The following is a 13,590-nucleotide window of genomic DNA, read 5'->3' as shown; positions in this document are numbered from 1 at the left end:
TATGAAAATGCATAGGTCATGTATATGTCGTATGTTTAAGCATCTAGTAAAACTTTATCAAAGTATCCATTAAAAAAAAAGGGAAACAATTACTTTGGCTAACTTACGGAGGATAATTTTTCGACAAAAGATGAAAACTTTTACTATGATATTCATTGTAATGGATATCATATTGAGACTACAAATGAAAAATATTGAATATCTATATATTAGTGAAATTGAAGCACATGTTACTACAAACTAGAAGTTTGTAGAACCACATACCTTTATTATTTGGCATGACATTTTTGGTCATCCCGGATCATATATGATGCAAAAAATAATCGAGAATTCATATGGATTTTCATTAAATAACCCAAAGATTCTTTAATTTTAAAAAATTCTCATGTGCTATTTGTTCTTAATGAAAATTGATTAGTAGAAACTCACTAGCTAAAGTTAAGATTTAATGTCTTGCATTTCTGAAATGAATATGGACTCATTCATCCCCATGTGGATGCTTTTGATATTATATGATTTTGGTAAATGCATCTACAAAATAATCACATATGTGTTATCAATTTGCAACCTATCGTTTGCAAGATTGCTTGTTTAAATAATTAATTTCAGATTATGCAATTAAGACAATTCATCTTGCTAAAGCTGATGAGTTTATATCTTAGTCTTTTATTGATTGAGCTTGAAAAAATTTCGTAAAAGTTTGTTATTTATGCATATAATGGTTTAGAGAAATTATTGATTGAACGCCTCTGATTAATGTCAAAACCATTACTTATGAGATTATGCTGATTTACGTGTTGTACGCATCAAGTCAATAAGTTATAAATACTCCTCATCACAATTGGCTTTTGATCAAGAGTTAAATATTTCTCATCTTTGAATTTTTGTATGTACGTATATATTCCAATTTCTTCACCACAACGCACAAAGATGAGTGAATCTTCAAAGAAAGTTGAGAATATATATTAATTACAAGTCTCATTGTATTATTAGATGTTTTGAATGTATTGGAGATTCAAATTATGACATGATTTGTGATTACTATTTTGATTCAATAATTTTCCCGACATTAGGGGGAGAGAAATAATAACTTGTAATGAGTTAGGGGGAGAGTAATTTGAACTAGAAGTTCAACAAGGATAACTCATTACAAGTTTCAAATATCAAAATTCTCATAAAAGAAAAATATAAATTTAGATGGTCATATGGTGAAGGCGGGTGCTTTAGAAGAGACCTAAGACATAACTAATAAGTAAAACTTCAGAAGAGATTCAGGTACCTGAAACTGAAAATTAAAATAGTGAAAATAAAATATCTCGATAAGTTATGTCAATTCGAGAAAATGTGGAACTGAATAATAAAAGTGGTCGACTATGATTTTGCATGTAGTATTATTATTGAAATAATGAAATAAAAGGAGGATCTTGAATAAATCTATTGAGAAATATAGATATGGAATAGATTGGTCAAAATAGAAAGACGTAACTCAAATTCGTGGAGTTTTTGCACCAGTAGTCCAAATATCTAAAACTATAAAGCTAGTGAGGGTGCAAATGATGTAGTTTTGCAAATGCAGAATAAAAATATAAAGTTTTTCGCTAAATCCTGGCATTGATTATGAAAAGATATGATAGTCTTTTGTGGTGGATGCAATAACCTTTAGATATATTATTTTGACAATTCATAAAAGATTTAACTTGTGTCTAACGGTTGTTGTTACAACCTTTATGAACGACTATATAGTAAAGTTTATATTAAAATCCTTGAAGGATTTAGGGTGCTTTAAGCATATTGAAATTCTCAAGAAATTGTTCATTTATATGAATTGAAATAATTTGAACATATGTGGTAAAATTGACTTAGTGAATAGTAGTTGAAGGAGAATTATAAAATGATCCAAAATACCTATTTGTGTTTTTATAAAAGAATCATGATTAAAGTTTGTTATGATTATTATTGAATCTCCTGAAGAGATCAAAATATATTTCTCCCAAATTTTCCCTCACTCATGACTTTTAAAGAATGGTAATATAAATACTTAACAAATACATTCAAATAGCCATTTGAAAAACTACTATTAAAAATTGAATACGTAGAATATGAGAAAATATGTGATGTTTTCATGAGGAGTAAATACGCGTTCCACTCCTTTTCCCTTAACTGAGGTTTTGTCTCATTGGGCTTTCCTGGTAAACTTTTTAATGAGGCAACATGTTATGCCTATTATAGATATGTGTACTATTTTTCCTTCACTAGGATTTTTTTCCACAAAGTTTTTATCTTAGTAAAGGTTTTAACAAGGCACATTATCTACCAACGGACGTCTAAGGGGGAATGTTATGAATATCTTATTAAGTGGATGTCTATCAAGATCAAGATAAGTTTTGATGTACTTTAAATTCTAATAGTCATTAGAAGTATATCTCTACTTCATTTATACTTCTTATGCCTATAAATAGAGATTTTCGAGAAACTTTGTAAATATTCTGATTGATCAATAAAATACACCCTCTCTCTTTGCTCTCCCATGTTCTTTGTTCTTTCTGTCTATTTATTTTATCACAAATTTGAAAATTTTTAATGATTATTTTTATTTCTATTGTCTTTTCACTTTAATCCTTACTTTTTTTACTCCAATCAATATTTCAAAAGGGATATTTTTTGGGTGACCAAAATGAAAGCCACCTATAAGTTGGGTGACTAAAATGAAAGTGTAAACATGATGTGTCATATACAGTTAACCACTATTAGAGACAGGGGTGAAGCCAGGAAATTTCAAGAAGGAGGCCGAGATAATAAAAAACAATAAATTTAAAAATAAAAATAATTTCATAAATAAAAATAAATTAGAAAGAAATTTTAAAAATTATTTGAATTGCACTCTTCGATCCTTGACCCCACTAAAATCATCAATTATTTCGTTTATATCAAATTTTTCTGCAATTTCTTTTTCAATGTACACAACCAAAGAACTTCTTAAAAATTCATCTTTCATCTTGTTACAAAGTCGACTCTTCACAATCTTCATAGCAGAAAAAGCACGTTCTGAGGATGCTGTTGAAACTAGAAGAGTCAATATAAGACGAATCAATTTGTCAACGAATCTGTCAACGAGTGGGTACATGATTGACTTTCCACTCTCAACTAAGCTTCTACAAAGTTCAGAAAGTGTTGATATTTTTCTCAAATCAGGATTCTTACATACATCAAGTTCATAATGCTTCAACTCATATGAGAGACGTTCTTTCTCTTGTTGAGAAGAATCTCCTGGATATAACTTGTTTACAAGAATGCAAATTTTATCAATATCAAATAACTTGAAAAACTCCTTGAGATATAAAGATGTAGTAAGAGTGAGAAGTTCAACAAAATGTTCGTTAAACCTGCTCTTCAATTCTTGCAACTGGGTATCTATTGTAGCAAAAAATATATCCACTTGATAATGATGCTCCACTGTAACATCTTCCTTCTTGTTGCGACTATGACCCACAATGTATTGAGCATTCATATATGGAAAATTCAACTCCCAAGTTTCACAAAAAGATATCACATTTTTCAACAATTTATTCCATCCATCATCTCTCAACTTTTGAATTAAATATTTCGTTGTCAAAACTAAACTCATGGCATTTAATATATCTTGAGAATGACATTGCAAAGCTTGACAAAGGTTATCAGTAATCCCTAAAACTTCCTTCATCATATGCAAAATAAAAATAAACTCAAAATATCTCAATCTATTATATGCGTGATGAGCATCTCCTTGCTGAGAATAGTTAGAAGCAATATTTTTTAGATTTTCAAGAACCGTGCTAGTAGCATTGTACATCTTCACATCTTTAGTAAACTAGTAATTGAATTTAAATGGGAACTCCTTCAAGTCTCACCAGGAGGTTGTAGAGTGCCAATCTGATTCATTCTTGTTCCAGTTGCTAACTCATTGATGGATGCTAGACGAGCTATTTCAGCTGTTTGGGCTTTTTTGTAATTCATCATGTCGTTTGGAAGAAGCCGAAGCAATATTAACAATATCAGGCAAGTCTTTAAAGAATTGATTTACTTCAACCACTTCTCTAGCTGCTGCAACTAATGCTAACTGAAGACGATGAGCAAAACAGTGAACATAATAAGATATCGATAATCATTCAAAATCAAAGCTTGCAAGCTGTTAAAATCCCCACACATATTGCTTGCTCCATCATAGCCTTGACCTCGAATATTTTGTATGTCAAAACTATGTTGCAAGAGAACATTAAAAATCACATTCTTCAAAGTCAATGATGCAGTATCTTTAACATGGACTATATCAAAAAAACTGTTCTTTTACCTGTCCTTATTTATAAACAAATCTAAAAATAATTGCCATTTGCTATTTTTTTAACTCGTCTCTCGCTTCATCCACAATAATTCTAAACTTTCTGTCACCAATTTCTTCACGAATCACATTACGAACTCTACTAGCATAAATTTGCAACATCTCTTTTTGTATTGTTGAAGAAGTATAACTAGCATTTTGTAGAGCACTTTCCAAAATATCTTCAACTTTCTCATCATACGATGCTAACAGTGATAACAATTCAAGAAAGTTCTCACGATTTTTTGATCCCGAGCTTTCATCATGACCTCTAAACGCACACCCTTGAAATGACAACCATAGAACAACATCTATACTAGTTTTTAGACGTAGACGATTAGCTGCAATTTGCTGTGTTGTTTGTCTATCAAGTGATACTTCAATATGTTGAGCTTTATTCATTAAATCTACATAAGCTCGTTGTGCATTGTTATGATGTGAATTTAGATCTTTACCCATATGTGTCAAAAAAGCACAATTGCATCCATCGTGTACCTTTTTCCAATTACTAAAGCCACTATGAGTAAATGCAGTTGATCTAAAAAGGCTACTTGGATTGCTATTAAAAAGAAAACAAGGCAAACAAAATACTGCATCTTTAGAAGGTGCACATTCTAACTAGGAAAATTGTTTAAACCATGATGGTTGAAAATAACGAAGATGCTTTTTTGAATTGGAGGCAGGATATTCTGAAAAAATAGGTTTATATGGTCCAACCTTAATATAAGCTCTTTGAATTTCGTCACGCATATTAACCGTATACTTATATATTTGCTTACATAACCCAGGTTCACGTTCTAAGTTAGACAAATCAAGTGCTTCATCTTTAACTCTAGGAATTTTAGAAGGACGAGCATTAGAGTTTCAAGGAGCAAACGATGAAGATGGTACCTCAATTTGTGACGCTTCTGAAGGTGATTGTGTTGTCTCTGTACTTTTCTTTTTAAAAAATGAATCAATTGTTTTCGACTTCATAACTACAATATCTTAAAAGATAAAAAAAAATTAATAACTATAAAATAAAATTAAACTATAAACTTTAAAACATAATAAAAATAATAGTAAAAATTGTAAAAAGATGAAAAAAAACCTTAGAAGATGAACTCGATGCTGCGTTTGAAGGACAAACGTTGATGACAATAGTTGTTAATAGCAATAGGAAAAGAGATTTCTTTTTCACTAGTTAACAAATTGAAATTTAACCTAAATTCACATTTAATGTTATATTAAAAAGTGAACAACTATCATTTAAAAAAGAAAGTTGTAATATATTATATAAATATTTAAAGTTAAAAAATTAAAATATATTATATGGAAAAAAATAAAAAAAGAAAGTTTTTTTAATGTTCAAAGTTGGAAAGAGAGGCCAAACAACAATTTAAAGGGGGGCCAAAGTTTTCAAATATTAAGGGGCTAAATAATAAATATTTATTTTTATAATTTTAGGCGGGGCGGGGGCCAATGCCAACTTCCCCCAGATTCGTCACTGGTTAGTGATTTAACGGTTGAGTAACTAAAATGAAAAAGTTGAGTGATGAAATTACAAAGATTTCATTTTGGACGACCAAAATGAAAGTGTCCTAAAGTTGGGTAAACAACTAGGTAGTTTACCCAAAAATAAAAAAAGGAGGCATTAACCCATTTGCAAATATTGAATAAAGACAAGGACCTTTTCGTCATTTAGGCCAGGGGTCGAAAACCTAGCTATAAAAAGGTAGCAGCTGATTTAATAGCCTCTCCTCGAAGGCTAGAGTCGTCGGAGGCCAAAGCATCAACGAAAGCTTTCACAAAACCCTAGTCTCTAACTACTTCTTTGTTTTGCCTAAGCCATGGTGAGTATCTCTTTGCATTTATCTATATTCTCGTTGATAAGCTAAATCTTGTTTGGCTTCTGAGAGAAAAAGAACAGTTTGCGATTTGACTGTAGAAAAGAGTGAGTTTTACAGACTAAATTCAATTTAATAATAAACTTTCTTGAGGTTATGGGGTTTATATTTTAGATTGGCATTTTTTTACTGTACACTAGCTTTTGTTATGTTTCATTGCTTGAAAAACTGAATCAAAATATGAATATAAATGTGCAAATCTTTGTCTTAGTCTTGAAATGGAAAAGTACAATTCGGAACCATTTACTAATTAGATAACATTTAACCTTGCATTCTCTTTCGACGGTGTTTTTGGGATTCAAATGGAGCATTGGTGCTTCCCTTTTAGGCATTGTTGCTATGGCAGATTCATAGATTTACAGCGTGCAAATAAGATGAACTGATTTATTCATTGATTTGTGGTGCTTTGTAGTCGAGGAGAAAGGTTAGAGAGCCCAAGGAGGAGAATACTAACCTAGGACCTGCTGTTCGAGAGGGCGAGCATGTTTTTGGGGTGGCTCACATCTTTGCTTCATTTAATGACACATTCATTGTAAGCAATAACATACTCCGTTTACATTGATTTTGCCTGGGAGTTCATTCCTTTTAAACATGCTATTTTGAATTTCCAGCATGTGACTGATTTGTCTGGAAGGGAAACAATGGTTCGCATTACTGGTATGGTTTATGATTTTCTTTAGAAAATTGGTTTCTTTTGCTATCTTGGCTTTTGATTTTATTATTACCATCTCTGTGCTTTTACTCTCTTGGGTTTTTGGTGTCAATGTTACATGTTTTGATGATATTCATGTCTGACAGTCAGGTTATTTTTCTGAGCAATATTTCACTAACTTGTTCCTTTCATTTTTCAAATGTAGGTGGCATGAAGGTGAAAGCTGATAGGGATGAGTCTTCCCCTTATGCAGCCATGCTTGCAGCCCAAGATGTTTCTCAACGCTGCAAGGTCTTATATCCTTCTCTGACTTGTGTTGCAATACTTGGTTTATGTGTGGTGAACTTATGGCAGTTACTGTTTGTTATCTTGCAGGAGTTGGGTATTACTGCCCTTCATATAAAGCTAAGAGCTACTGGAGGGAATAAGACCAAGACACCAGGTCCTGGTGCACAGTCAGCACTTAGAGCCCTTGCTCGTTCAGGCATGAAAATTGGACGCATAGGTAAGATTCTTTCACCCTTTCATTTCTCCACAATTCATTGGGTCCCATAATTTCAACTCTTGTAAGCTTACATGTTCCCTCTTCACCTCAGAGGATGTTACTCCCATTCCCACTGACAGTACCCGTAGAAAGGGAGGCAGACGTGGGAGAAGGCTGTGATTCTTTGCTTCGTATCTGTTGGTCACTGTTGCTGCTCCTCCAATATGCGTGGAATTTCTTTTTTAAACAATTTTTGGTTTAGATTGAAGCTTGTTTTGCCCTGTTATGTTGTTGCACATTAGTTCCAGAATGGATTTTGATCGTAATTTACATGTGGAACTCTTGGAAGTTAAGCTTTTTATTGATTTTGATTTTCCTTTGGAGTCAGTAATGAAGTTATGACAGATAAGAATGAATTCCCTGCATGATTTGAATACCTGTAGGAAATCTAATCTTTTAAGATAAATATTCTTTCCGCTGTCCGAGTTTTTTAGTTTCTGATCTTCAGCAGGTTAAAAAATTTATAAACAATATATATTGTTTTGATTTAAATAATTTCATTAAAAATGTGGTATTAGTGTATTCATTTATAAATGTTATGCCCTAAGCCTGAGTACATCCTATTTCTCTTATGCATGAATTTCCTATGCCACTACGAAGAAAGTATCGTCGCACGTCAGATTCACTATAGGTACTCGTTCACTTTAGAAGGGAAAAAGGACAAGGAAATCATAGCCAACACTTTGCTTAAACGCACTTCTGGCTCATATAAACCTCCATCTTTAATAGCTTTTCGCACCATTTAAAGTATGATCCATTACCATTTTAGTTGCTGTTCGCACTATTTACAATGTGAGCCATCATCCTTGTGAAAACATCTGCCATCTATGGGAAATTAAATGAAAAACTACGACTTCACCATATCAAAATATCCCGAAAGTGTGTAAGTTAATGAGGTCAGCTATGAGCAGGGTAATTAGTGTGAATATGGAGATAATCAATATGACCAAGGAGATCAATACTAGTACGGTTAAATCATTAGCAATATTTTAAGCAAGGAGAGAAATATCAAGAACACATTGGTTCCAACTAGTATGGCTAACTAGGTGGACAAGGAGATTATTACTACTAGCAACATCAACAAGAGCAACCACTTAGGTACACTATCAAAAGTACCTGATAGAGGCAACCAACAATTGCAACATTGAGAAAATGAGAACCCAACCATACAAACAGTGGCTCAGCCAGAATTTTTTTTTTTGGTGGGGGAGTCAGTTGAATTATAAACTTTGCATGAAAGTCAAAATGCAACCAATACATTGAGCTCCAAGAATAGTCTAGGCTCTTGATGGAGAAATACAACCAACAAGAAATAATTGTAACACCCCTTACCCAAGACCGTTGCCGGAGTCGATCATGAGGCGTTACTTGACTTAACTTAAAAGTTCGGGGCATAAAAATTTAGTTTTAAAAGTTAATTCACTATTCATAATAAGTCTGTCCACCTGCGCAGCAGTTACTAAATTAATTATAACTCAAGCTACGAAACTCAAAATTTAGATCCGTAAATTTTCCCTAAAACTAGGCTCATATATATTTTTACCATAAATTTTTCAGAATTTTTGGTTCAGCAAATTAGTACAGTTTATTAGTTAAAGTCTCCCCTGTTTCACTGATCGACTGTCCTGACCTCTCGTCACTAAAATTTAATTATCTCATTGTACAGACTTCATATAGTGTTCTCACTTGTTTCTACAGAAAATAGACTCAATAAGGAATCTAGAAATATAAATTAAAACTCATAAATATTTTTTTTACAATTTTTAATGATTTTCCAAATTTAGAACAGGGGATTCCGAAAACCACTTTGACCTTGTCTAACTAAAATGTAAATATCTCAGAATATATCATTCCTTTGTCTACACTGTTATTTTTATATGAAAATAGACTCAATAAGATTTAATTCTATATCTCATCCACCCTCTAATTGATTTTTTACTATCCTTGGTGATTTTTCAAAATCACGTCACTACTGCTGTCTCAAAACTGATTCACTACCAATTTTTACTTTTTCATGATTTCTATGCATAATTTATCACCTAGACATTTATAACCACAAACACCTTCATACTTAGCCATTTTAATAACTATTTATCATCAAATATTTACATATCATCTTTTGGTTATATCTTAAGGATATACAACCGAAATGACCAAGTCCCTATACATGCTATAGCTCAAAACATTTATCGTCTTAAAATACCGAGTTGTGGTGGTTGATAGTGTGAACGCTCTCCGATGTCTTCAAGATCCCGACTATGCTTGATAATACTATATGAAAGAAAAAGAAATAAAAGAAGTAAGCATAAAGCTTAGTAAGTTTACAAATAAATAAATGTCATCATTTAACATAAATAATGATATACAAGTATCATGTTCTTAAGTTTTTCTCATTACTTACTCTCATTTACTTGTTTACTTACTTATCTACTTAGATAGCTTAAGATTACAACTTACTCTTCTCTTGCTGAAATATTGGTTCTCACTGATAACATAATATGTTCTTAACTGTTATAATTCACCTGAAGTTGCTAATTATACTTTTACTTGAACTTTCATAGAACATAATCTGTTTTCTAGCCCGTTGAGTCACATTGGAATAATAAGGATACTTGAGTCTCTTTTCTGATAATAACATGGCAAAGCCATGTCCCAGACATGGTCTTACATGGGATGTTTTTTGTACTGCCAATGCCATATCCCAGATATAGTCTTACATGGGAGTTCTCATATCGGTGCCCATGCCATGTCCCAGACATAGTCTTATGGGGGACCTCTCATCTCGGTGCCAATGCCATGTCCCAAACATGGTCTTACATGAGACCTCTCATCTCGGTGCCAATGCCATGTCCCAGGCATGGTCTTACATCCCAAACATGGTCTTACATGGGACCTCTCATCTCGGTGCCAATGCCATATCCCAGACATGGTCTTACATGGGACCTCTCATCTTGGTGCCAATGCCATGTCCCAGACATGGTCTTACATGGGACCTCTTTACCCAAATGTCATGACATTTGTATCCAATACATTCCTAATGTTTCAACGGGGCTTATGTCACTAATTCTCTGTCATCTCATACTTAAGTCAATATTAGATATTTTTATGAAATAAATACATAATTGCTGAAAAATAACAACATTATTAATAATTATCAAAATATTGTATTTATTTATCGTAAACTTACCTCGATACAAAAATGTGATCAAATCTAACACTTTAGTCAATTTTTTTCTTTCCCCGATCTAGCTCCAAATTTCGTTCTTCTTGATCTATAATAGCAAATTTAGCTTATTTAATACTCACATCCATCAAAACAGTCCTTGACTCAATTTTGGCAAAATTACAATTTTGGCCCTAAACTTTTGCATAGTTATACTTTTGCCCCAAAGCTCGGAAATTAAACTTCATCTCTTATTCTTATGTTTTATAACATGCTGGACATTTTCCCTTCTATGACAACATCAAATTCTTGCTCTAACACTTACTTATGAACATTAGGTATTTTTGCCGATTATGTCAATATACTCGTTTTCACTTAAAATCACTTAGCAAAAGTTATTTAACATAATTTCAAGCTTCATATTCTACCATAAAACATAAAAATAAACACATTTCACCTATGGGTATTTTTCCAAATATGAACCCTAGGTTAAATTATTGCTAGAATAAGCTAAATCAAGTTACCGGACTCAAAAAACGTAAAGAACATTAAAAACAGGGCTAGAACAGACTTACAATCGAGCTTGGAAGCTTGAAAAACCCTAGCCATGGTTTCCCCTTGTGAAATTTGGCCATGGGGTTGAAGATGGACAAAAATTGGCTTTTAATTTTGTTTTTAATTCATTTTAATAACTAAATAACCAAAATGCCCTTAATGAAAAACTTTGGAAACAGGCCTAACCATGTCCATTTTTGTCTACCAACTTAACCAATGGTATAATTACCATATAAGGACCTCCAATTTAAAATTTCATAACAATTGGACACCTCTAACATGTAGAACTCAACTTTTGTACTTTTTACAATTTAGTCCTTTTGACTAAATTGAGTGCCCAAACGTCGAAATTTTCGAACGAAATTTTCACGAAATTATTTTGTGAAATTGCAGACCATAAAAATATAATAAAATAATTTTTTTCATCAGATTTGTGGTCCCGAAACAACTGTTCCGACTAGGCCCAAAATCAGGATGTTACAATGATACAATAGAATGCCTAAATTATTTGAGAGCTAATGGTAAAGCGAGGTCATCTAGAAACGATGAACGTAGAGTTAGACATGAAGTTGCAGCTTCATCAATTGCTAAGCATAGGGATCACCCTGCTATGACTAGAAGAAGAGAAGTGGAGCATCACTGAGAAAGGGCAGGCGTGACACCAATTAATTTTCTTCTTAAACAAAAAATGGAGGCACGAAGAAGAGAAATGGACTTACTAAAAGAATTGGACAAGTCGAGAGAGGCTTCATTAGTCTAATATGCAAATGATCCATTAATCAACCATGTTGTTATGATGCCGGTCTCGGTTCTCTTTAAATTGCCGAAGGAGACATATAAGGGAATGGAATACCCAAGGGACAACATACATCAACATATCTAGGGGCAAGTGTTCGATCGAATCAAACCGAATGAAAAAATTTCGAGTTAATTGAGTTGACGAATCCTATTTTATGATCCTAACTCAATTTGAAATTTTCTTGAATCGAGTCATGCGAGATGGAATTCGAATCAAATCGAATCGAATATATTTGTTTGAGTTAAATTAAAAAAAATGATTTTGGGTCCTTGTAATCACTGTCACCCACTGTAATCAAATTTGCCCACCGTAATCAAATTTATTATTAGCTTTCATCGCCTCATAATTTATCTATTAATCTTTTATATATGAATTAGCTTCTTTGCTTGCTTAGTTGCTTCAATTATCTTCCAATTCTTGTCACTATGTATTTTGAAATTAAAAAAATATATTAAATGTAAAAATGTGATTTTTTAATAAAAGTTATCGTAAAGATAAAATGTGAAATTGATGCCAATATAAAATTTTAACACTATATTTAATGACATCATCAATAATTCAATTTTAACAAAAATTATAAAATTCAATATGATTAAACAATTCAATAATATAAATAGTATAAAATGTGAAATCTAATTTAATAATATAAATAGTAGATATAAATAAAATTATTACTATTTAGGTTTAGAGATTTTCTTGAATGATTTTAATTTTTGATTTGGGGGTAAAGGGTGAGAAGTAAAAATTTAGGGGAAAAATAAAAAGTTTTAGGGGTTGAGAGAGTAAAATTTTGGGGGAAGGAATATTAAAAAAAAAATTGCAGGGGGGATGGATTTTGAGGTAGAAGTGGGGGTGGGATGGGAGGGGAGTAAAAGTTTCTGGGGAAAGGTGGGAGGGAGTAAAAGTTTTTAGGGGAAAGTAAGGAGGTTTGGGAGGTTGGGGTAAAAATATAAAATATTATAGTTTGGTATTCGGTTTATTTAAATTATTCGAGTTATTCAAATTCAAAACCCAAACTCAATTCGAACTCAAAGTTTGAAAAAGAATTCGAGTTGACTCGAATAACTCGAATTTTTTTTTGATTTTTTTAAGTTGAATCGAGTTTTACTCACCCTTAACATAACAGTTACATGAGGATAATGGGAGCCTCCAACGCCCTCAAGTGTAAGTTGTTTTATTTGATTTTGTGGGAGCACGCTAGAAACTAGTACTTAATGCTCTTTGCAAGGCTCAAAAGTAGCTTTGGTGAACTGACTCTCCACTTTGAAGGCCAACACTCATCTAACATATGTTGTGATAACTCAATTTTAGTCGGTATAAAAAAATATGGTTTCAAAAATGAATTTCGTAAATTGAGTAGTGGTATTATGAATGGAAAGAATTACGTATTTATTATGAGAATATATTATTGAGTGATCGAGTAATTAATCGAGAAAGCTGTTAATTATAGTACATGGACTAAATTGCAAAAGTGTAATTGCTATTGAGTTTTAATTTAGAAAATGCAACAGTGCTTAGTTAGCAATTAACTAAGGATATTGGAGTAATTAAACCACTTGTAATTCATGTTATTACTTAAGTACAAATTATGTCATCATTTTCCACTATCATTAAAGTATAGTTAACCATTAGATTAG

At 32.2% G+C, this 13,590-nt stretch overlaps 2 protein-coding genes across 2 annotated transcripts; one reads left to right on the top strand and one right to left on the bottom strand.

Moving 5' to 3' along the window:
- Positions 1-3,964: 3,964 nt before the first annotated feature.
- Positions 3,965-4,813, bottom strand: LOC105767228 (uncharacterized). Its single transcript, XM_012586736.1, has 2 exons — positions 4,403-4,813; positions 3,965-4,096 (listed from the first exon to the last, which is right to left on the bottom strand). The coding sequence occupies exons 1-2, from the start codon at positions 4,811-4,813 to the stop codon at positions 3,965-3,967; spliced, it is 543 nt and encodes a 180-aa protein (XP_012442190.1).
- A 1,216-nt stretch (positions 4,814-6,029) lies between these two features.
- Positions 6,030-7,763, top strand: LOC105766640 (40S ribosomal protein S14). The gene is made up of 6 exons (XM_012586171.2): positions 6,030-6,186; positions 6,653-6,772; positions 6,852-6,897; positions 7,098-7,183; positions 7,268-7,397; positions 7,489-7,763. Exons 1-6 carry the CDS (start codon positions 6,184-6,186, stop codon positions 7,554-7,556), a joined length of 453 nt encoding a protein of 150 aa, XP_012441625.1. The 5' UTR covers positions 6,030-6,183; the 3' UTR covers positions 7,557-7,763.
- The last annotated feature ends 5,827 nt before the right edge of the window (positions 7,764-13,590 follow it).

The sequence above is a fragment of the Gossypium raimondii genome, chromosome 4 (assembly GCF_025698545.1).
Source record: "Gossypium raimondii isolate GPD5lz chromosome 4, ASM2569854v1, whole genome shotgun sequence".
Lineage (NCBI taxonomy): Eukaryota > Viridiplantae > Streptophyta > Magnoliopsida > Malvales > Malvaceae > Gossypium > Gossypium raimondii.
Note: the sequence above shows the minus strand (reverse complement) of the source record. Positions and strands in the feature narration are given on the sequence as shown.